The sequence below is a fragment of the Lepidochelys kempii genome, chromosome 7 (assembly GCF_965140265.1).
Source record: "Lepidochelys kempii isolate rLepKem1 chromosome 7, rLepKem1.hap2, whole genome shotgun sequence".
NCBI classification, from domain to species: domain Eukaryota; kingdom Metazoa; phylum Chordata; order Testudines; family Cheloniidae; genus Lepidochelys; species Lepidochelys kempii.
In genome coordinates this window covers 84,837,986-84,863,010 of record NC_133262.1, presented here as the reverse complement: position 1 = coordinate 84,863,010, position 25,025 = coordinate 84,837,986, and the positions used below count along the sequence as shown (strand labels likewise).

Genomic DNA, 25,025 nt, shown 5'->3' with positions numbered 1-25,025 from the left:
CAGCTAGGAATATGAGCTTCCAGATCTCTTCTGAGGACTCTCAATCTGTGATCTCAAAGCTCCAGAAAGATAAGCCAATCAGAATCTGAAAAATCCAAATATTCTCCCCCTCAACCTGTTGACAGTGCTGTATTTTAATGATTCAGCTGGATGGCAGAGGAATGGGGAGCCTGCAGCAAGTCCTGTGGCAAGCTAGGAGTTCAGATAAGGGTGGTGCAGTGTGTCCAGCACCTCCTGAATGGCACGAACCGGACGGTACACACCAAATACTGCACAGGAGATCGACCGGACACACGCAGGGCCTGCAGCCGCTTGCCCTGTCCAGCCCAATGGAGGACAGGGGCCTGGTCCCAGGTGCGTGAGCCCAGGTTCTGCAATGCATACAATGTTGTATAGTAAAGCTTTTATTCCAAAGATCTGCAGATTACAATTCCAGTGTAATTGGTTGTTACCTGATTCAAAAACTCCAGAAAGCATGATCATCATACATCTCGAGAGCCTGCTGACTTGCAAAAGAACCTGCTTCACTACCATGGAAAACCCACCAATCTTTGGTGATTGGTGGCCAGTGGCCATGCTAAGTAGCTGGGGGTTAGCACTGAAACCTCCCTTATTCTGGTGGGAGCTGAGAGCGTTTTCAGTCAGGAGGATATTTTTATACAGCACACACAGTGTAACATTATCTGGAGATATGTTTCACTCTTAAGTGCCTGATCCAAAGCCCAGTGAAGTCAACAGAATGGTTTCCATTGAATTCCTTGCTATGGGTTAATATAAATCACCTAGATAGCAAATGAATTCTATAGTGAACTAGATAATGACATAGACGGCAGGTGATATTATTGTTTGGGTTTGTAGGAAGACAAGAGAAAAGTAGCTTTCCATGTAGTCCCTTTTTAGAGGCAGACGGGGTGTGTATATGTGGGCATGGTAATGCCTCTGTCCAGCCCAGAAGAAAGCTAAGTCATTGGTGGCAGAGTAGGGATGGGGGGCGGTGGGCGCTTATAATGGGTGACCAGTGGTATCAAAGCTAGGGGGAAATACTTGGTATTTGATTCACTTCAGTGCATTTGAGAAGCCAAACATTTCATCTCCAGAGGTACCTTCATGATATAGAGATGAAAGTCATTCTGGCTTGGAAGGTTAAGCAGTATCCAGCCAAGGGGACAAATTTCACCAGAGCCGGGAAGATCTCTATCCATTGGTCTGAATACTAATTTGTGTGTGTTTATATATATAGTCTTGCACATGTGCGCACACACACACAGAGTTCTTTTTGAAGCTCCTGGTAGCATGAGGTGCATTTCGATGTCTCCATCCCTGCTTTTTTCCCCCGGCACTGATAGGTGTATTTTTTCCCCTCCTTGGTGATTTGACACAGTGCTCAGTCAGCTGTGGAGAAGGCATCCAGCAGCGCCAGGTGGTGTGCAAGGCCAGTGACAATAGCATTGGGCAATGTGAAGATGAGAAACCAGAGACTGTCCATGTCTGCAAAATGGCAGCATGCCCAGGTGAGAGGAGCTGAAATGTCACTGGAGCAGACTCTCCTAGAGTCAGTCATGGAATCAAACTGAGAAACGGTCAGTGATGTGGTACAGGTTGGACTCCTTTGCATGTAGATCTATTCTACTGATGTGTAAGGCTATGGAGGGTGATATAGCTTACATGCCGAGGAGCAGAAGAAGGTGTTACAAGATATAAGTTAAGGATTCAGGTTGTTCCTGAAAATCCACTTCCCTAGATACCGGTATTCACATATTCCCATTCGCTTCAATTTAAAACAGCCACTGTTACTGTCTTGGTAGAGTACCTGTGCTGTGCTGCTAACTGTACTAGTCAGTAAGCCCTCTTGTTCCATCAGCGTCAGGGGAATGCTGATGAAACACTGGCAACACAGCTGAAGTGACCTTGAGGACCAGCAGGGAAAAATGTTAACAGACCAGACTGACATTACCAAAATGTATAGCACTCCTGGCCTTTCCAGTCTTCGTCCTTTCTTTAGGACCAAAGACCGTGTAAAATTTTCTGAGGATGTTGTGATGTATGAATAATTGATGGTTAAGGTGAGACCATCAAATTTATTTTAATCCTTGGCCAAGATTTTTAACAGTGGTTTTGGATGCCTCAGTTTTGGGTGCCCAATCTAAGTTTCCTTACGAGGCCTAATTTTCAGAAAGCTGAGCACGGGCTCTCAGAAAATCAGGTCCCTTTTTAAGGTGGCTCAGGTTGCACACCCAAAAATTGAGGCACCCCAAAGCCGATGTTACTTTAAAAAATCTTGAGGTGGGTCTCTAGAAGACAAGGGCTAGTGCAAGTAACCCTCCCCACCACACCTAGTCTCAAATTTTTTTGGAAATGCCTTTGTTGGGCTAATGTTTATGACTAAACTTTTTGGCCGTGATCTACCTACAGGAAAGCTACCAAGTATTGCAGCAAACACAGACACCAGTGATCATGTGACTCCGAAAGTACAGTGGGTACCCCAGGATGGGCCCAAAAATCCTGTTAATAAGATATCTTCAAGTAAGTTTCCACTTTTCCTAAGTTTGTCTCTTGGAGCAGAAGTTTCTTTACCTGCATTACATAGGAAGGGATTCTGCTATTAAATGTTTACAAGCCGCCCTCTTTCTCTTCCGTGACTGAAGTGGAAATAACTTAATGGAGGACACCATTTTTTGAAGGCTAGTGGAGACCTTTCTCAAAGGGAGATCAAAAGGTTAATGCTCCATAATGGACACCAGAAGAGAATACAAGATTAGTTTGGTTGCAGTCTGAAGTTGTCAAATGCTACCGTGCTAAGATGGGTGTGCTGGAAAATGCCCCACCATCTCCCTATTTCATGCTTAGTGAGATTGAAGTTAGACCACGTAGCAGGGTCTCAGTTGGTCCGCTCAGCCGCTGGGGGGCGGTGGAGAGCTACTGACTCACCGAAAGGCCTTGGTCACACCTTTCTGTCGATGGGGAGTTAGCGGAGGGAGGTGTGCCGGCACGCGTCCGTGGCGCACCCCTCAGGCAGGGGAGCGCCGGCACGCGTCCATGGTCTTTATCGGGATTCTGCTACCTGCGGTGGGGTGGCCAGGGTAGGGGAACGCAGGCCCACCTGACTCCACTGCGTTCCAGCCCAGGGCCCTGAGAGTGGAGGGAGGAGAGGGTCCCACCACTGGGTCAGCGGGGATCCGTCCGCAACATGCTGACCAAATACTGACTCACCACAGTGTCCAGTTCTGCCCCTGGGCTACTTCCTACCCGGTCTCTCGAGTGGGTCCCTCTGGTTCCTCCAACTCGTCGGGATATTCAGCCACCAGTAGCCCCGGTAGCTCCTGCTAACCCTCAGTGTCGGGCTCCCTCTGGCTCAGGTCGCTGCCCAGCTCCTCCAGTTCTTTGAGGCACTCTGCGGCTGGCAGTCCTGGTAGCCCGAGTCCTTCCTCAAGGTCAGGTTTCCCCTGGTCCAGGGCCTCCCCTGGCTCGGCAGCAGGGTCTGCAGGGAACAGCCAGCAGTCTGTGTCTGTGTCTGTCTCCCTCCCTGGTGCTGCCCTCACTGGGCTAAGGGCCCCACCTTTTGTACTTCCGGTTCCACCCCTCCTCTTCCGGGGGGGTGGAGTAAGCTTGGCCTGGCCCTGCCCACTCAGGCTGAGAGAGTGGCTCTTTACCCTCTGGTTTGGAAGGAGGCCACCCTGGCTCCCTACAGACCACTAACACTGTTCTTTGTCCTTCCCTAAAGTCAGCATTCACCTGAGCTGCTTGTTCAGAAACCTGACCTTTGCGGCATTCTGTTCAAGTGTTAGAGGTTCCCTTCCCCATTTCTTCTCTTGCCACCCTCCCTGCTCCCTTCTGTGGGTTTTACAGTTGGAGGATGACCCAAACTCTCTTCTGAGTCTTTCCCTTGACAATTAAACAAGTCACTGAGGGTTCACTTTTGTATCTAACCCTGAAATTAGGGTGCCATCTAGTGGCCCTTGATATACAGTTGTAAGGATTTTCCTAGTATCAGAGGGGTAGCCGTGTTAGTCTGTATCCACAAAAACGAGGAGTCTGGTGGCACCTTAAAGACTTAACAGATTTATTTGAGCATAAGGTTTCTGTCCCTTGCCTCACCAATACTACCATTATGGATAAGAAATGTCATTTGCTAACTTTTGGAGTTTGCATTTAAAAGGATCCCTTGCGTTACATTTCTCTTTCACACAAACGTGGCCAAACGCCAGTATCGGTTTTGCCCGTGAATTCCCTTGTAAATATTGTCATTATTTTTTAAAGTCCTTGTGGTGATACAGAGAGCAGTGACACGTTGGGTCAGGTGGCCTTTTCCTAATCTTAGACATCTTGTGTTGTGGTAGGAAACTGGATAGCTACATGGACAGGGAATTAGTAACTTTTAAGTTATTTCAAATCTGATAGGGAGGTAGTCACAGGAAGTTATCATTTAATGGCCTCTCTGGGTTAAGCTGATAGTCCCATTCTATTAGTGGGCAAATGTCAACATCAGAAGATGATTCTAACAAATGACTTTCTTGTCATTTTTATCTGTTACTGCCAAAAGTATGCTCGATTCTTGTCTAGATGTGAAGAAGACAAAGTCCCTGTCCCAGGCCCCAGTTCAGCAAGGCATGTTAACACATGCATACAGAGTAATTCCATTCAATTCAATGGGATTTATGCTAAAAATTATGCATGTTCTTAAGTACTTTGCTATATCAGTACTCCAAAGAAGTAGACATGAGAAGGATTAAGGGCCTGATCCAAAGCCCTTGGAATGCCTTCCATTGATTTGACTGGGCTTTGCATCAGGCCCTAAATGAGCCTGGAGTCTTTAATTAGCGTCTCATCCCTTAAGATGATTGTTCCTCAGAAGCATTGAGGCCTGTTGGCGTGGGGGAGCTTCCACTGCTGTTGATTTTACTTCTGTCCTGTCGGTGGGTGGATGTCTCCAGCAGCAATGTGACTCCAGCACCCACCACTCAACGCTAACGTCATCTAGAAAAGTTAAAACAATGGAGTCATTCGATTATCTTGGTTTGTAGTGACAATTGTAGCTGAAATGCCTGCCTTATTTGAACTGGTCTCTTAAAGGGGAAAGGTCCTACGTCCTATTACTAATCCCTTCAGCCAAACATTTCACCATTTTGGTTCATTTAAGAAAACATTTGTGCATCTTTGCACATCTTGATTTTATTAGGAAGTGGGAGTACCAAAGTACTGCAGAGAAGCAAGCTGTACCTTTGGTATGCACAGTCTTTCTAATAATAATAATAATAATAATAATAATTAATAATATTTTGTTACTTCTGTTACACCTTTCCTCTGAGGAGCTGAGTGCTTCCAACATGCCTGAAACCAGAAAGTCAAGATCTACAGATCAGAGAGGACCACAGGAGAGTTCACAGTTTTCCATGCTTAAACCAAACCTTGAATTTGAAATTTGACCAATGCTAAACATGATGTAACACCAAGTGTAATATGGCATTTTACTCTGACAGCAGCTTTATGGGATAATTTTAAACCCATGTATGCAGTGATTTTGGATCGTATTTTGTGCACATTATTATTGTATGTCTGGTTATACTCACTAGCTTCTTTATAAATGTCTTTGTCACAGAAGAGCCTTGCCTTGGGGACAAGTCCATATTCTGTCAGATGGAAGTTCTGGCTCGCTACTGCTCCATCCCTGGCTACAACAAACTCTGTTGTGAGTCCTGTGGCAAAAAGGCCTCCACCACCAGCATGCCGCCCAGTGTAGACCAAAGTGCTTCAGAGACTGAAAGTCATGAGGGTGCTTTCTTTCCCAGCCCAGTCACACCACTGCCCTTTCATCCCACTGCCCGGCACCGCCCACATAGGATACAAAGCACAGCTGCCAAAGAGACAGATGCATCCCAAGCTGCTCACGTCCAGCTGTCCAGCACAGAAGGTTCAGCTTCCCATGGAACCTCTTGGGCTAATGCTGCGACCCAGTCTCGGGGCACTCCAGTCGATGATACTTCAAAAGTTGACACCTCAAGACCACTACCTCCTAGCCGGCAGGCTGCAGCAGGGCAGAGTTCTGGGGAACTCTGGGGCAGAACTGCCTTTCAGTGGTTCTCTCCAGCCTTGAACAAACCTGCCGGTGCACACAGCGAAAGTGATTCCTCTGTCCCCTCCCAGGGCATAGCACGACTGAGAAGGCATAATACTGGAACCAAGCAGCTGGGGAACAGTCTCAGGATCTCCTCCCCTGTTGTGACATGAAGTATTTTCCCAAAGTCTCTCTTGTCGACGGTTTACATGGGCAGAGCAGCTGAGTTTCCGAGCCACTTTCGGAAACAGATGAGACACAGAATTAAAAACCGAACGGAAGGCTACCGAAAAAATGGATTCATTTTTATGACTTTTCGGCAGTGGCACTTTTTCATTCTTTATTGGAATAATGAAAAAAGATCATATCAAAGGAAGAAACAAAAGGAAGAAACAGCACAGGCCACTGGGTTGCAAATGAACCCCAAGCAGTGGCTGAGCCTGCATGGTTTGTGCAGCCCACCCCTGGTTACCTCAGAGAGTGGCTTGAATCAATTGGGCATTTCCTTCCAAGGTGCTACAAAGAGATTTTTCGAGCAATAAAACAAAAGGCAACAGAAAGGACCTTTTGACCCTCAGCTCAGTCCTCACTCACCTGCTGCTGTTATCCATGTGGCAAGGATCACAGTGGACTCTGAAATCCTGTTGGAAATGGTGCTGCAAATAGATTTTCTATTCTTAACCTCAGTGAAGAGCAGAGCAGGGGGCAAGGGAACAGCAGGCCAGATGGACTTGTACTCCATACATGTGGATAGGGAGACCCAGTTTCAAAAGCAGGGTCAGGGGAGGGGCTGTCAGCATCCTGACCCAGCTGGCAGAGGGATGGTACATGGCAGGGGTGTTTGGCTTCTTTGGGAGGGGGTGTGGTGGTCCTTGGACTGCACTTCGCTCACAACCTGTCTCCAGCTGCGTAGGGTGTCCTTTCAAGGTGGGCAGCCTGTGTTTGTGTCTGGAGGCCCTACGTAGTGAGGCAATGGCAAGGTCAGTCACCAGAGAAGGAGGCAGAAGTGGGGGAAGGAGGGTGGCGTTAACCACAGAGAAAATGAGGGAATTCAGTACATAAATATGTTGCAGATTCCTGTGTTTGTGACAGAAGTGTGTTGCCTGAAGGTCCTGAGGAGAGCAGCCCCTGCGTAGAACAGTTTGGTTAGCGACGTGTGGCTCCCACAATGCACTTCTCTTCATTTGAAATTTTGGCTGTGGGGGCATGTGCTTGTCCTTTAAAACTGTTCTATAAGGTGCTGTTTTGATTCCTGCTGAGACCCCATGAGTGGGGAGGGTCCCAGAGCCCAGGTTCCAGCCTGAACACAAACATCTACACTGCAGTTAAACAGCCCTGTGGCCTGAGCCCTGTGAGCCCAAGTCAGCTGACACGGGCCAGCCACTGGTGTTCAATTGCAGTGTGGACATACCCATCTAGTCTGACTCTGTTCGTGCTCCCACTGAAGTCAATGGCAAAACTTCCACGAGCAGGATTGAGCCCAGTCAAGCAAGGTGCTGAACATCTCCTGAGAGGGCTGACTTCAGTGGGAGTTGAGAGCTCTCAGAAGATTGCAGCTGGCGTTCAGTGCTTTGCAGGAGCCAGGCCTAATCTGGACAAGATGGACACAAATAAGACAAGACAACAGTTCGGGCAAAGGCGGGTGAGGGACGATTGCAAATGAGAATAAGGTAGGCAAAATTGCTGGAATAGTAGGTGGGTTTGAAAGCGAGGCCATGCTTGGCAGACGGATGTTGAGACATTAGTCCAGCTGCAAATGCGTTCTCAAAAATACATTTTTCTGAAATTTGTGCTTACTGTGGGCTTACTTTTGCTCCCACGGAAATCAGTGACAAAATTCCCTGCTGTCTTCAGTGGGAGCAGGATTGTGCCCCTGTAGTTGTCACTAGTGCAGGAAAGAACGTGGGTCAGCTGATCTGCAGTATGCCCTCAGACTGTAGACTGCAAGCCTCATGGAGTGTTCACAGCTCAGTAAGCGTCAGATCCGCCTCGTGTGAAGGGCTGGTCCAGACCTCCTCTTGACTTGGCTGCTGAGGAAGTCCAGCCCTTTGTAGGAGATGCCCAGCATCCAGAAGGTGTGGGGCCTAGATAATCTTCCTCTTGTGTCAGAGACCAGGACGCTCACTTGCCTCAAAAGGATGCTGTAAAGAGAAAAATATTGTTACCCCTTTTTGACCCGAGCAGCTAGTCAAATTTCAGGGCCATGGGGATGTTCCAGCTGGAAGTAACAATTGATGGAGTCTGCTATTTTCTTTGCTGCAATCTTGTTTATTTACAAGGAATGTGCAAAGCCCTGTTTCTCTGATCGCAGGAGGAATCAAGAGCAAAGGGACATTTCCTTAGCTTACTGCCCCAAGCCTCTTTAGCCAACAGCCCAAAAGCTTTTTCTCACTAGCTTTGTCAAGGATCACACTGTGCTCACGGGCTGTTGCTTGGCTTTCTTGATTTTTGCGTGCCTCTCTCTCTGTTCTTGTCTGTCTTTAGTTTCTGTGTGTTCTCCCTCTCTCCCCCAACTCAACCCCTCCACCTACACAATCCAAAACTCCTGAGTGGGCTCTGTTTGGCCTTGTTTTAAGTGTGGTTCCTTAAATGTCTCACAGCAATTTTAAGTGGAGGTCACATTCATATGTCAGTTGCATTGAGGTTTTAACTCAGCCCATAACAAGGTGTAATCCAGTCCATACACATATATTGTTGGTTAGTGCTTTTAAGGCTTTAATTTTAAATGATATGTTTGCAAGAAGAAGAGCTCTATAATATGAATGAAGTGTACATACACCAAAGTGACAAAAGGGGTAGAAATGCTCAAAAAAACAATAATTTGTTAAACTAATGAAATCCTTTGGGGCCTTTTGGAAGGAATGGGGAGTAGTGAAAAATGGTTTGTTCTTTCTTTACTGCCTCTTACATTTTTATGTTTTTTACCTTCTGCATTGGAAGGCTTGCTGTGACATTTTAACCAAGGGCAAAAAATGCTGAGTGTCTGGGTTGGTAGTGACTCTCTGCACCCTCACAGGTGGCTGACAAGATGGGTAGGGAACTCTCTCTCTGAATCTGAGACAGGGGAGGGATAGCTGGGCTGCCCACGTGTTTTGGGCCTGAGGTGAGGTCACTGGCAGGCTCGGAACTCAGAGTCCCAGCTATATGCTTCTGAAGGCTACATTAAGTATTTAAAGGCCAGTGTAGTGCGGGAGACTTAGCCCAAGAAAAGGAAGCCATGGACAGAGTGTCTAGTTGGTACACTGTGCATGCTGTATCAATAATACCGGCCTGGTCTGTTGCAGCTGGTTAGTTTCTGTTGTAAGGAATTTGAAGCTATTGGAGATCAGATCAATCAGTCCCTGAATGCAAACTGCTTGTGACCCGCTGTCCCTCAGAGACACTTTATACTGGTGTATAAAATGGGTTTAGTGAAAGCAGAAACCAGATTGGTTTACAAAGGTTCATTTAATTCAGGGAGCTAGTGCAATTTCATGTCAGACCATCGCAGACCCCTTACCAAAATGTAAGAAACAAGCATTCTTAAAACAAACAACACATGTAAGGAAATGTAGTAACAGGATGTCTGTGATAGAGGCATGCAGGTTTCTGGAACCATCATGGACCCTTTCATAGGTTTGCTGCAAACCTTGGGCCTAATTCTGGCAAGAGCTTCACCAATGTAAATCTGGAGTAACCTCACTGATTTTAATGGAGTCACTCCAGATTTACATTGGTGTAACAGATCAGAATCTGGCCCTTAGATAACTTCTTACTGCAAACTGCACACAACATTAGTGGCTTGTCCCTCTGATTGAAATATCATTATGAACTCTTTAAGGAAGTGCTTGAGTGTCAGTGTTTATTTATTATGCCAGAGATAATGCTTCATTTTGTGTGTTGTTTACTCTTTAAAGAGCATTCTTTTCTAAGACTTTCACCTGAAGCTTACAGCTCCCACCAAGGTACATTACCTAGATGGCAACACCCACTAGGACGAATGGGTTAGGAAATACCGCATCATGCTCCACAATTACTGTCTGTAGCCAGTGGTCATCCCTGATCAGTATTGTGAGCAGGTTTGAGTGCCAGAATGCCAGCAGCTCCACTGCAGCCCCAGCCTCTGGAGAGTTTGGGGTGGGGTAGGAACCGTTCTCCATCTCATCAACAACTACTCCCAGTGCACCAGCATGGCTAAGATCTGGAAACCTGTCACATGTGGAGTCAAACTGAGAGCCCTGACATCAGGGGTGGGTGTGACACATTATATAAACATAGCACATAATTAATATAAATTATGCACTAAAACGTAGTACATAATTGTGATGACTCACTGCATCAGCTCCAAAATCACAACGTGAACTAGTAACTTGTAGGCCACATCTGTTATGACATTTACTTTGAATCCACAGGGAAAAGCTGAGAGGAGGGAACTGTTCCCTGCTGGAGATGGTAACATGCATCTCTCCTGCTAGTTTTGTGGCCTGTGGCAACTTAATACAGTGTTGGGATTAAGATGAACATAGGCGGTTTTTCAGCTTTTTCCCCGTGAAGCAAAACTTTTCCCTCAAGCAGGTTCAACACGTTTGCTCTTTGCCTCTCACAAAACCTGTTTACTTCAAGCATTAAAAAATGATTGCTAACCATCATTGCTTGGGATGTCTCCAGAAAGCAGCACACGTGCAGGCCCTTGCACTCCACACACAACAGCTGTCCCAGGCATTGTATGAGTTCTGTATTGCAGCATCTAGGAGCAAGTCTTTATCTCAGGACTGGCTGAATAAGCACCGTCTATAGTAGTTTGTCCCTACTGTGAGCAGGAAGCTATAGGCTTAGCAGCTACACCAGTACACGGATTCCTGCCGCCTATGTTCCACAGTGCAGTATGTCAGATTTGGAAATTACCCCAAAGCCCTCACTCCCTGCAACATGACTGAGTGCTGTAGGATGGTGCTTCAAGAATCCTGGAACCCACTGGTACAACAATGGTTGTAAGATTGTGTGTGGATGTACCAAGAGAGTTCTGCAAAAGTATTAATGTTGCATGGACAAGCAACACAACAAACCAGTTGATGTGATTGATGTGCCTAAAATGGTTTTCTTGCGTAGTGTAGACAGATCTATAGTGAGTTGGGCATTTGTTTGATGTTGGTGAGGTCCTAATACATACTTGGTTTGCAAACCCAGAGAAAACACTAGTCACCACCAGAGCTGGGCACAACAGTGAGACTCAAATTTATGTGAAGTAGGTGCAGTTTAAGGTCTTGCACAGGGATGTACCAGTGTCACAACAGCTAATGATACTATGTGTATGGGGCAAGTCACATCACCAATCTCTCCATCCCACAGCAGTGAAGATTTGTCTCCCCGACCTCTGCCACTCCCACCCACAAGAAGATTGTATGTTGCAGCTGATACCTAACCGGGTGAGTGGAGCTGGGACTTGGGATAGTTTCCTATCTCCTCCTGGGCCGATGAACACGTCAAATCATTCCTGTGATGTAACCTTGTCCAGTGTTACGATGTGTAAAGTTTTGTACATATAAGATTCAGAGCTTTTTAATATTTATTAATTTTGTTGTTGGTGGGGTTTTTTTGAAACTCTTAATGTAAAAAATCCAGTCATTGCCCTCACCCTTTTCTGTTGGTTTATTTTTGAGGGCAGTGGGGGAAATATACCATGTGAATAATGCAACCTGTGTGTGATTATTGAGAAGTGGGTTGAGCAGTAGCAGGGGTCCTGGGCAGTAGTCCCAGATTGTAGCTCCCTGTGTGTTATGCAAGAGGGAAGGAATGGGCAGGAAGTAGATTTCATTCTGGGTTCAGGAAGAATGATATGGGGAGGAGGGTTATAAAAGTGACTCCACTGCCTTGCACCTGTTTAAAGTGAGTATGCAGTACTGCTGAGTCTGGATTAGTGGAGTGTAACATCCAAAGAATGAGCTTTGTCCATATTTCTATCATTAGGGGACTGTGTTCAATAACCCTTTCCTCACCTCCAGTCCACCTCTCTGGCTGGGGTATAAATCAGAAGCACTATCAGTTAATTCAGGCTTTAAGGAGAACAGTATTTCATTTCTTTATTTAACTTCAACAAAACCCACACACACACTCCTGGCTGTGTCCCATGAAATCTTAGAGACATTTTGGCAATGTTTCTATTCAGTAAATGAGAGTGACCCAAGAAACACACAAACACACACACTTATAAATTAGCAAGCACACTGAAATGGCTGCAATAACTACATTTCATAAAAACCAGATGAGCCTGCTTGGTTCATGCAGTCTGACCCACTATTACAGTGTTTGGTTTTAATTATGTTTCATAGTTTCTGTGCAGTGAGACATGCGGCCATCTGTTCGGTGAGCAAAATGGGGATGGATTCATTCAAACAAACATCCCATTTCTAAGAAGGCCATGCTAGTTAAAGGGCCAGAAAAATGGCTCCCAGTGGTTTTAAGATTCTAATTTGGAGCAGTTAGTATGGTTTATCCTAGTTATAAATGTGTAGCAATGCAACCACTGGGAAATCCCATCTCATGGACAGATCATGACCTCTATTCACAGATTAGAATGTCACTGGAATCCAAGTGTATTTGTAACTCACTGCAATTCTATCTCTCTTCTCTGTACAGTTTAATTGCCAGGGCTCTGCCTTGATGGACAAAAAGTGTCTTACCTCATTCAACTTGGCTTAACATGATTGGAGAGCCCCATCAAGACCTAGGCTCGAATGTTTGAAGCCATGTTACCTGGCCCTGTTTTAACCTTGACTACATCCTTGGCTACTGCACAGCCTGCTAACATGGCTTCAAATGTGTTAGCTTAATAAGACTGGAAAGTTCCGTCAAGACACAGGCTAACGTGTTTGAAAAACACACCCTTTTTGCCAATCAAGACAGGGCCTAGGGCTCTGGGGATTGAAGCTTCCCTCTTAATATCTGGTACTATCAAATTAGAGAAAAATAAAAATGAGTTTCGACTTTCTAAAGAAAAGGTGACTGACCAGTTCAAGCCAAAGACCAGCACCCAAGTGTTTCAGTGTCAGATGAAACTGGCAACAGACTAAAGCAGAGAAACTCTGCTTCATAAACGTCGAACAGAAGTTAATATGAAAAAGTATAAAATATCTTGTAGGTCCTGTGGTAGGAGCTGACTTACCACTAGAGGGAGCCAGACACCATATTACTGTTCTAGTACAGGAAGGGGTGAGCTCACAGTTAGGGGTAATCCTTAGGCTCTGGAGGCAAGTGCCTTGTCATTTGGGCAGAATGTAGTGCAAGGGAGCACAGATTATTTCAGTGACATCCCCACACTTCCGGACACAGCCCAACAGCCCCTAACTGAGCTCCTGTTAGTGTTACAAGCTACCCGGATCGCAACTTGTATGTTGCTGGCTGCTGGGGACACTGCCCAGTCCAGCTCTGGACAGAAAAGTGGTGGAGAAAGACGTAAGTAGAGAGAAGCCCAAACCATCCCTATAGGCCCTAGCCCTACAATGCAGCCCATGCGCTGCAGCTGCACACCCTCCAAGCTTTGGGGTGTTTCACGCCAGGATGAGAATTTTGCTTTTCAGCCGATCTCCAGTTATAATGCCGCCTTGGCTGTAGCAGCGTTTAAGTAAACATGAAAGGCACAGGCCTAGCCCTTGTTTCCTGCAGCCTCCTTCTCCCTTTATGGCAGCCTTGTGCTGTGAGAGAGTCCGTCCTCCCAGAAGCTTAGGGGTGTGCTGTGGTGGAAAGGTGCCGGCGTAGGTGTCTGATAAAGTCCACTTGAGACTGAGGTATGACACGGTTGATAATGGACTTGGGGATCCATCCCTTAAAAAAAACAAAACATCTTTAAATAAACAGGGCTGAAGATTTCAGTGCAACGAATTTGCCAGCCTCAGCTCAGTTTTGGAGAGAGTGGCTGGAGTGACTCCATCCATGTAGGTGCAAATTCTGGAGTCTGGCAGCCTGGAGTCTCTTCTGGGGAATGTCCCCAGAGTGGGGGATATGTGGATTAGAGGGAGGGGGACACTTTGCAGGTACAGACTGGCTGTGTCAGCTTTGTACACCCACTGCAGTAGTCCTGGGGTCAGGGGTCATACTAGGTTGGACTAGAGGAGACAAGGACAGAGACCTGAGGTTATCCTAAGGCCTGGCAATTCGAGCTAATCTGAACAATGGAGGTGTAAGATGCCTCCTCTCAGTTCCTGTCCCAGTGTCAGCACAGGGGTGAATCCTGCCCACACGGCACAACTCGGGCAAAAAAATAAAAATTCTGCACACAATATGTTAAAATTCTGCAAAACACTGGAGGCTCCAGCATGGCATTGGGGAGCACAGGCCACTGGCTGCACAGAGGTGGGAGATCAGGAGATCACTGTGCAGCTCCTTCCCCCTCTCTCCCCCCGGGGAAACGTACTCAGCAATGAGATTACACCTGACCCTGACACAGTGCAAGGACCAGGCCTGCCCCAGAAACACCCCTGCCTCTGCCCTCTCCGTGCCAGGTGCACCAGGTGTGTGCTGGCAGGCAGGCTCAGCAAGGTAGGATCCAAGTGTGGAGGAGCTTAGTGTGGGGGGATCCAGGTGTGGGTTGAGAGAGTTCTGTGTGGGAGAAGCTGGGTGTGGACAGCTCAGTGGGGGATCTGGGTGCAGGGTGGATCTGGATGCACAGGGGCTTGTTGCGGGGTTCTGAGTGCAATGATAATGGGACTCTGCAGGGGGGTCTGGGTGAAGGTGTTTGGGGCTCAGCGGTGGGGTTATGTGGGGGGGGAATAGAGCTCAGCAGGGGGGCCTGGGCGGGGGGGACTCAGTGAGGGGGTCGAGATGCTGGGGGAGTGGGGCTCAGTGGGGTGGGGAAATTCAGGTGTAGCAGGTTGGGGCTCAGGAAGGTGGGGATCTGGGTATGAGTGGCTGATTGGGGAGGTGCGGGGGGAGTGGGGCTCTGGGTGCAGGGGGGTGAAGCTCTGGGTGCAGGAGGGTCTGGCTATAAGGGGGTCTGGATGCACAGAGATTGGGCGGATGTGGGAGCAGCTCCCTGTACAGTGAGCCCCTGGCCCCCTGCACCTAAGGAGTGATGGGTGCAGGAAGCATGGTCGGGGGTGGGGAGTTTGCAGAGCTTCCTACAGCTGTGGGAGGGTCTGACCCAGCCCCGGATGCCATACAGGGGAAGAACAAGTCCTGTCCTCCCCAGCCTAGCTGGGACAAGCAGCTGAGCCCAGTGCAGAGTAGGAGCCACCAGCTGGGTCTTCCTCAGTCCCACTCTGTGCTCCACAGTGATTTACCTCTCCTCTGGCTGCCCTGGGCACCTGAAACATACTGCTGGGGAAGGTTGCAAGACTGCTCTTGTGGCTTCCCTTTGGTTCCCTGTCAGAAAGTCATTTTTCTGTGGGGAAGCAAAGAAATCTGCAGGGAACATACATTTTGCACATGTGCAGTGGTGCAGAATTCCCCCAGGAGTACTGTGTCAGCTTGCACTGTGCATTCCTTCCCTGAAGCAAAGGAAAAGAGCATGCACCCATCCTGGGGGCTCCTGAGAGTATATACAGCTTGGCTAGCTACCAGTATTAATGTGATGACAAACCATGCTAAGGAGCGCAAAGTCAGTGCCTGGCTATTATTTTACAGCAATCCATTCCCCAGCTCCCAGAAAGGATCATTGCCTTTCAGTCCTCCTTATACTGCACGTCTCCCTCCCACAGGTGGCATGTGGCGACTTGTGGCAATAGCAAAGTGGTCATATATCCTAGCAAGGCAGCATGAACTTGCCTTGAGGTCCATGCTCAGGAGCCAGGTGAAGCGAGTCTGACATTGGTCACCTTCCAATGGTTGCAGAACAATGCAGCTCAACCCAGACTCAGCCCTGGCAGTTGGGGGAGAAAAAGGAATTTAGCTTCTTTCTGAAGGGAGACCAACTGAACCTTCTGACTTGGACACTAAAGTAGCTCTAGCCATCTCAGGTTTGGATTAACACATCTGCTTACATTGAAACCTGCTTACAAGCTCTCCATGACATCCCTTCTTACTGGACTGAGCCAATTGTGCATTAATTAAATACAAATAGATTAAAAGTACATGTATTGAGGTCTGATAATAATGCCATGGATGGGTAGTTCTTCCTGGGGAAAGAAGTTTGACTAGCCATTGAACTGTACAGGTATCAGCTCTCATCTTAATAGGCATCACCTCACTAGTCACATTTCATTTTAGATTCCTAGGCCCAGTCCTTCCATGACCTCTGTGCAGGCAGACCCCTGCAGCTAATGTGTCGCTGCGTGGCCACATGGGAATGCCTGTACAGATGTTATTGTAGGGTCAGGCCCATACTTTGTAAGTGGATTTAAAGCTCATGAAAATAATGGAGTATACCAGCGATGTAGGCTAGAAACCAGGTAGAGCACTCTATACAGCCCATCTAATGCACCTAAGGCCTAATCTGCATCAGACCCTACCGTTCCAGTCCTGCCCCTTCTACCAAGATAACACATTCCTGAGCTGAACCTTATTCTGTTTCAGATCTCCTGATTAGAGATGAATACTGGTGTCTATCTGTGCACTGGGTTTGTGATGGGCCCAAAAGAGGGCTGGGATCTTCACTTGTAACGGTGCCTTGTTAAAAATAAAATTTAAAAGCTCAATTATTTAATGCCTTACCTGCCTTGCAGTTGCTAGGTGCTAACTGTTCAGAAGAGTGGTTTCTGTGTGGCCCTAGATGTGTGTTGTGCTGAACATATTTGTATTCCACCGAAATTGTGTATTCGTGATCTCTCTCTCACACACACACACACACACACACACACCCCTATAGGGAAGATGTACCTCTTGAGTGCACAACACACATGCTAAAATAATGCATGCACAGATTCCTGTTAACATTCAGAGCCTTCACCTGACTTGCCCCTTTTGCACGGGCATGAACTCGGAGTGGGTTGCAGTGCCAACCAGATACACAGTTGTCTCCTTCTTCCAGCAGTGCCGTACACTGACAAAGTCCCTTTGGCCAATGAGGTTTCCAGGGCGCTGAGCAGTGATCTCATGAGTCAACAGGGTGTCCTTCCCAATTCTTTGAAGGATCTTTAGCAAGGACACAAACCAAAGAACTGAATAGAAACTATTGGGTGGGAAACTGTAACAACCAAACAGTCTGGAAAACCTGGTCCCCTTCCAAACAAGCATAGGGGGTGACAACAGTCCATGAACCAACTGGCCATTTTGTTCCCTTAAAGGCACTAATGGTTTTGCAAAACAAATGCCTGTTCTCCTTGCTAGCACCTTTCCACAGCTGTGGAAACCCACCTTTAAATGTATTCTTGGTACGTCTTTGAGTAGTAGAGGTGGAATGTTCTAACCATCCCTCCCCATCTTTTTCCAAAGCTGCTATGATCAAGGCATATCTACAGGAGCAAAGGCTGGACTTCATGCCCCATTTAGAACCTTGTTCCTTCCTTGAATATATAGGCTTAATGCATGATTGGGAAAGTATCAACCTGTACCAAGACTTGGCAGGGTTGGGGTTAACCCTATCTTCCTCAGCAGAGGAAAGATCACAGCTGCAAGCGCTAAGTGCAGGGACTGGCAGGGTGGGAGAGCTTGACCAGCTGCGGATAATTAAATAATCCTCCCAGTACAGTATGAGGGGGATTTGCCCCTAGGAACTTGGGTTAACCAATATTAGGAGTGATAAGCTGTAAGAAGTAGTTAGTCCTGTTGACCTAAGAAGAAATGTTATTAGCTAGCAATAGTTTATGGGTTAGGTACTTCTCTAATACGATTACTTCCTTTAAAGGGGTGGGGAGTGTTTCTAATACTAGTGTGGAAGCTAAGCTGAAAGAGACAGAATGTACTGATTAGAAAATACCGTGTGACTCCACTAGCCTGTGTAGAAGCTAGCCAGGGATGTGCCCTGCGGTATAATGCAGCAGAGGTAATGTTGATCTCTGACTAGCAAGTTACTAAACTCAGGAGAGCAGGAATTAGAGGCCAAATCAAAACAAACTAGAGAGACTTAATTCTAAGATGCAATGCACTCAAAATCTACTCCCAGTGCTGTGCCCCCCACTGCAGTGCAGCAGCATTACTAGCAGGCTTGGGTCCTGAGAAGAACAGAACATTTCTGGGAAAACACCCCAGGGTAGGAATGGTCAGATCTGCAGTCTGTTAGCCAATGGGAAAAGGCTGTTTCTGCTCTGACTAGTTATTTCTTTTACTTCTGATTAGGTACTTGACCTCCTATTAAGAACCCAACCCTCTATTGTGCTTGGGGTGGGGAGAGGAGGTGTGTTTCTCTATTTTATTGTTGAAGACCCTTTCAAAGAACTTTGTACAATCAGTTTAATTATCCAAGTGGCTGTCAGCATTCCAATAGGTTTCCGCTGTACATCTCTGACTTGTGAACTTTGTGATTTACATGGACTTCATTAAATGACTCAGCACATACATTCATTTCACTCAGTTAATTAGCATTATCTGTGCATTAGTTAATGGTCACTTTACTTGATGGTCTTATAAAGAAACTCTGCACACTGATGTCTGCATGGGGGCATAAAGGCAGCAGCTTGTTTCTGTATAAAAATTAAACTCTTCCAGTTTACTGTTTGCTGTGACCCTGTGCAAATATCTAACAGCTGATCAAACAATGAGAGGATGACAGCCCTGTTCTGAGTTCCATCTTTGGTCTCCTGGACCAGTCACTAATATATTTGACAATGATCAATATAAGTTTCCTACAATCAAGGTGCCCAAGGAAATTGTTTTACTTCCTCTTTCTTGATGAATATAGTATCCAAAACAAAAAGCCCTCCCGCGCTCTCACTCTCAAGTAAATCTTAAAATATATGCTAGTGTATCAGAACTCCATGCCCCACTTTAACACCTGCTCTTTTACTGCATTTAGTTTGAGGTCCATGTTCTCAGCAAGGTGCAATAGTTGTATGTAATAGGCTCTACCTCTTCTAAATAGCCTGAGTCCTTCTGTGCAATGTTGTCTGGGATTATATCCTGCACTTTCAGGGAATGGCATTGACATTCAATACAGTTCTCTCTTCTAAGATCCTATATAGGTTCCTGTGAGCCTAGGTCTAGCCCGTAGGTGGAGACTCTTATCACAAGTATATTCTATTGGATCTCCACTATCAGTATTGGCTGATTGTGAATTTTTAAGTAAGGTCTGAAGAGTTTGGTTTTGACCTACAAAGCCCTAAATGGCTTAGGTCCTACCTATCGGAGAGACCACCTCTTTCCCTGTGACATACTGTCACAGCGGAGATCAGCAGAGGAGCTGGAGCTGAAGCCCCACTGGCATATACAATACACAAAGGGACTGCTGGCAGGGTATTCTTGACAATGGCCCCATGGCATTAGAATTCACCCTTCCCCTTGGCCTGAAATAACCCCAGCCTGCTGACCTTCAGGCCATGCTGCAAAGTTCAGCTCTTTATCCAGGCACTGGAAATGGAGGGGAGTGTGGGTGGGAAGCGGTCATAAATGGGGAATTACTTAGCGGGAAGAGGGGATTTGAGCTCCTGAGTTGCCTGGTTTGCTGCTGGAGGGTTATGCTGAAGGACACTGCTGCACTTTAGCTATATTTGGGTGTTTATTTTGGCTGTGGTTTTTTTTCAAGTTCTGTCAAGGGTCCTGAGAGCATTTATATAAATGTAAATAAATAACTGCAGGAGGCTTTGGGAGAGATTTGTGAGCAGGCAAAGCAGTAGCAGACGAGAAACTGGAGGCTGTAGAATCCCCAGACCCATCTCTCCATTTACCTTTACTCGACTAAGGGTAGGATTCCACTCAGGCATTTGCTCCAGCTTCTCAAACAGTTCATAGTATAGCTGGTCCACTGGAACGCCCAGCACCGCCTCCATTCGGAAGACTTTGCCAAGCCTAGGAAGAACTGTACTCAGCACCAACTCTCCTTTTCCCTGGGATGAAAGAACACATGGCAGGGTAATCCTAATCACAATGATGTAGGTGTGCTAGAATCAGGACCCAGGCCTATATCAGTTAGCCTGCCCGCACTCCCTGCCAGGTCATGCACAGATTGGCACTGACTCATTCACTGACATAATGGACCTTTCTAATAAATGATTTTGGTCCTTTTTCATCACCATTTGTTTTATAGATGAAAGTCATTATCTTTAAATCATGTCACTACTATTTATTTATAAAATATTCACCACCAGAGGTACATTCTGTGCTTGCTGTTTCCTTTCTAGCTAAAGGAAACTATCCTTCTAAAGGTCTTAATATATAAGCACATAAATAACAAAAACCAGAACACAGACATGAGTTGGTGTCTGTTAATTTTGTAGCATAAACATTCTGAACTTTCTCGGGGACTATGATTGACTGACTTCCCCTCAAAGCCTTTTCATCTTGTCTATTTGTTTAATGTATTCGTGCGTGTGCTTAGCCAATTGTCTGTTAGAAGTTGCACCTGTTTCCTTTTACATTGACCATAATGTAGAATAGTTTCCTGTAAGCCCTCCTGTTATCTACCTGCTTTTCTGTATCTTCACTCATACCATATGCCCTGGCAGTCACCCTCTCTCTCTCTCACACACACACAGCCCTCTAGCCTCTCAAACTAATTCACCCATAGTCCTTTCCATGCACAGGCAGGTGGAAATGTGATAGACATTTTGCCGTTGCTGTTTTGACACTGGCCCTTTAATCTTGAAAGGGGCTCTATGGGGGAGGGCATTGCTAGAGATCGTTATTAACAATAATAAGAGGAAGTGATAAATTCCATCTAGCCCTTCCGTATCCCCCAAGATTTTCTCAGCATGAAACTTTTTTGGACTACTAGAGTAACAAAGGCAACAAGTGCAAAGACTGTACCTGGTAGGTTTCTGTCTGCCAGCCATCTTGCCTTTGCAGTATCCCTAAAGCTCCACACAGGGTGGCTTCTCCTTGATTCACATAGGAAAGCTCCATGTTTGAAAACCAGCTGGAGTTAACATCAGAGCCATGTTCTTGATCCACAGCTACAGGAGCAAGCGCAAAGTACTTGTTCATATATGTTCAAAAGCCTCCCTACTTTGCCTATATACTCTGGCCTTTGATAAGGATACACAATAGATCTGCTGTTTTATGAGTTGTGTGTGGAATTACAGTGTGCACTGATGGGCCTCTCAGCTCAGGCCCAACCCTATAAGAAGATAGATCTGAATCGTCTCTGACTTTGGAGAAGTCCAGACCTGAACATCTTTGCTTGGGGGGCCCTCTCCAATATAACGTACAGAGCAACATCCCATTGCCAGCTAGCCATTTAAGTCAGTTTTCCCATTGTTGATGTCAGAAGGCTATGAGTCATGGTCATGACATCGCAACTGCAGAATAAAATATCTTTAAAGTAGAAAACCATTTAAACAGGTGACTTTTTAAGCAATAGCATTAATATCCAAATAAACTATCACCAATATGCTGATTGGCCCAAACACTTGAGGTAGCATCATTGCACCACACTATAACAAAATTTTCCTGAAATCAAGCCACATATATAAAACAAAATGAAAAGCCTTGTCTACAACAGCCTCACTTGGACAACGGCTCTCAAAAGCCCAGTGTTGACATATAGGCACCTGCATCTACATCAGTTTTTACCATTATACGAAACTGTTTTTAAGTGCGATGTATAAAAACATCTTCAGTGACCATGGTTGTATTGGTCAATAGAGATGGGGCACAACTGGATAAAATCAAAACCATTTGCAGGAGGCACTTACTAGCTATGAGCTGACTTGCTGAAAAGTATTTTTTAAAAATTGCACTTAAAACTAGTTCCCACCAGTAATGTGATAGAAACTGAATGCAGATGGGAACTATTTAGTAGTGTTCCATATACCACATTGCCTCTCCAATGAATGGTTCAAAAGAACAGGACAGGTAGTTCCCATCTGCAAATCTTTGGGTAATTATTAGATGGGCCTAAAAACACTGTTTAGATATTACAAAACACTGTTGACTGGACTCAACCTTTGCTACAAGTCTTTTTGGATTTCATTTTGTGACGAGTTCATTTGGTCTCTCTTACAAGTCTCAGGATGAATATACCATTGGTTAGACAAAAGTCTGGCCGCTAGCCAATACTGAGATGGTTATGAATTATTCAAGGTATTGAGACCTCTCATATGGTGAGAATAACATTAATTCTGTGTTCTCTGCAGTATAGCACTATCTCTGGTTATAGATCAGTCACATTCAGGGCAGTCTTAATACACATCCATCCATCCAGGGGTTTGCAGGAAGCACATACAGGCTGTGCCAGCTGCAGGAGGAACCACCTATGGGAGATTTCTTAGGACATGCAACATTCAAGCATCTGTGATAAACAGAACTCTTACCAGGGTCCTCCCACATTATCCTCTGAATATAATCAGGAACTGTAGAAGACAGGCAGTGAGATCCTTTTGACATGAGTCCTCTTATGTCATGCCCAATAGCTGAGAGAGCCATTCTCTTCAAACCTACAGGGGGACAAACATAGACAGCTGCTAAAATGTATCATATTCAGTAAGGGGGCACATTGGCCTGGAGATTGGGGCAAAGGTCTGAGAGCAAAGAGAATACTAATTAGATTCACTCGCTCACTGGATGACCGTGGATGGCTTTTGGGCAAGGCATTTCACTGCCTTACGCATTAGTTTGTTTTAGTTGGAAAATAAAATTAAAGAAACCTCTTGCCTCATAACAGGTGGTTTTTCCAGCCATGGTAGAGTAGCAATCAACTGTCTGGAGAGGGAAGAATCTGGTGAACTGCCAGAAAATTGCCTGGAACTGTAGAGATGACCAAAAAGTTTCAAATTTTTTCAGTAAAAAAGGCATCTTTACCTGGCAGAAAAGTGGTGAGTTTCAAAATTTTTCATGCAAACAGGGATAAAGTTTACAGGAAAATTTTCATGAGAAATGTTCCGATTTTTCAATCCGATCTAGCAGGACTCCTCTCAGTAAGGTGTGTGTTGGCCTCATGAACTGTCAAAGCCAACTTTGTGATGATGGCCCAAAATAAGGAGCATGAACCAAATATTCAGAGAGGAAACTTCAAATGCTGTGGGATTGCTTCCATCAGGGTAAATGGTCTTTTTATAACATCAGTATTCATTATACTTTTAGTTTAATGTAAACAGTTTTCAATAATAAAGGTAAGGGGACATCAAATTTGTGTGGAATGCAGGTAATTTGGGGATTAAAATGAGTATCATCCCACAAAATGAGGGACACTTAAGCAGTATGGTGAAAATTTCTAATGACATCACACTGCTGGTAGCTTGCAGAAAAGAATCAGATGTACAGAGGTATAGAATTTAAGGCCATTAAGATAATCTAATCTTGCCTCCTGAATAACACAGGCCTTAGAAACTCGTCCAGTAATTCCTGCATCAAGTCCGTGACTTCCATTTGACCTTGGGTGTCAAAAACATTCCAGTGGAGGAATGAGGGGAGTTTGCCTTTTTCAGTTTTCTCTAACATTTTCCTGTCTAAAACATAAATTAATGAAAGCCACAGTTAAAATGTTGAGCACAGTACATTTTTTTAATCCCAGGATGTTGCATCATATTTCACTGAGCTGCTGCACATCATTGTAGCCCTGTCTCACTGCAGTTCTGCACCTCTGTGATAAATCAGTAATATCTGCTTCAAAACACACCCTCCCCCTGCATCCTACTGTAATACACTGCACTTGACTGCAGCAAAAAGGATCCCTGTATCATAGAACAGGGTCTCTCTGCAGAACAGTGCAGCAAGAAACACTATGTTGGGGGAAATCTGATTCATGGGCATCACAATGAATTGTTCCCTGGCATCAATAATCTGGTTTGGAAGGATTTGATTTTTGATGATAAATTTCAGTGGATGCCAATGTTTATTTCCAGATATTTCTAAGTTGATATTTTTGCACTAGCAGGAACTACTGTTCCTCTCCAAGATACTAATAATGTTGTTTATTCTGAATATAATAAATTCAGGAACCAAGTCATAATTTTTGACCATGAGAATATGTAATGATTTGTTGTTAGGTCTGCTAGCAAAGAAGGTACCTGTTGTCTACCAGTGCAACGTATCCTATGGTTCAGATCCTCAGCTGATATAAATGGTCTCAGGATTTGGTTCCATGTGTTTTCAACTTTCCCTCCCTATATATGTTGATTATTAATGATCCCATTTTTATGCTATTTTTTTTGCATAAAGGGAAAGAACAATTAGCAGCATTTACAGATTAAAATCTGACCCTTCCTAAACATGATATAGCAAAATAGGAATATATGCACCATATACATGTCAGCTTGTTTATAAATGTGTCTGTCTGATTATATGTCTATATAAATATATACATATATATTTTATCTATAGAGTGGTGACTGATGCTATTTTCTGTGCGACTGAGAGCGTCCACTGTATAGGACATAGCGATTTATTGTGGTTGTCCTGTAGAATCACACCAGTTATTCAGAGGACAACACTTTTCTATGGTTGACACTACATGGAGGAATATATTTACAGTATATTGTATGCTCTGCTTTATAGACCAAGGAGAGTTCTGCTTACCAGTCATCTTTCGGAGGTGCTCATGTGAGATCCCACAGCACAGTTTGAAAGTTGCTGACAACATGGTGTGGAGGTGTCTGCTGCCTCTTGTATTCAGTGTAAAAGCTGACAATGGCACTAAATCATGCCTTTATAGTGATTTTGAAGGACAACACCTGATGATATGGACCATGCTTCTAGAAAGCAGCTGGGAATGAGGAGCATCCAAGGACAAGGCAACCAGAGGGAGGGGCTGGAGAGAGGCACCCACAGTAATGAGAAATCACTGCTTTTGTTTGTTTCAGCATTTTACAGTCAGCACTTTCCCTTGGTTTTGGGCAGTCAGACTCATTACTGACAGGTTTCAGCGTAACAGCCGTGTTACTTAGTGTACTAAGGAGTACTTGTGGCACCTTAGAAACTAACCAATTTATTTGAGCATAAGCTTTCGTGAGCTACAGCTCACTTCATCGGATGC

At 45.4% G+C, this 25,025-nt stretch overlaps 2 protein-coding genes across 2 annotated transcripts in view; one reads left to right on the top strand and one right to left on the bottom strand.

The window, feature by feature from the left end:
• Positions 1 to 6,225, top strand: part of ADAMTS14 (ADAM metallopeptidase with thrombospondin type 1 motif 14) — a 98,840-nt gene extending 92,615 nt beyond the window's left edge. Inside the window, exons 19-22 of the mRNA XM_073354774.1 lie at positions 147 to 354; positions 1,382 to 1,511; positions 2,413 to 2,523; positions 5,597 to 6,225. Coding sequence (XP_073210875.1) covers positions 147 to 354; positions 1,382 to 1,511; positions 2,413 to 2,523; positions 5,597 to 6,225 — 1,078 coding nt within the window. The remainder of the gene's footprint in view (positions 1 to 146; positions 355 to 1,381; positions 1,512 to 2,412; positions 2,524 to 5,596) is intronic.
• Positions 6,226 to 13,750: 7,525 nt separating this feature from the next.
• On the bottom strand, positions 13,751 to 24,632 carry LOC140915342 (steroidogenic acute regulatory protein, mitochondrial-like). Its single transcript, XM_073354926.1, has 7 exons — positions 24,569 to 24,632; positions 22,366 to 22,488; positions 20,861 to 21,006; positions 19,783 to 19,941; positions 16,911 to 17,095; positions 15,791 to 15,884; positions 13,751 to 13,852 (listed from the first exon to the last, which is right to left on the bottom strand). Exons 1-7 carry the CDS (start codon positions 24,630 to 24,632, stop codon positions 13,751 to 13,753), a joined length of 873 nt encoding a protein of 290 aa, XP_073211027.1.
• Between the last annotated feature and the right edge of the window lie 393 nt (positions 24,633 to 25,025).

Coding starts and splice junctions, on each gene's coding strand:
- LOC140915342 (XM_073354926.1), bottom strand. CDS start 24,632: ATGTTGTCAGCAACTTTCAAACTGTGCTGTGGGATCTCACATGAGCAC. Junction 22,489..24,568: donor GCACCTCCGAAAGATGACTG/GTAAGCAGAACT, acceptor GTCCCCCTGTAG/GTTTGAAGAGAATGGCTCTC. Junction 15,885..16,910: donor GTGCAAAAGGGGCAAGTCAG/GTGAAGGCTCTG, acceptor CCCAACTGCCAG/GGCTGAGTCTGGGTTGAGCT.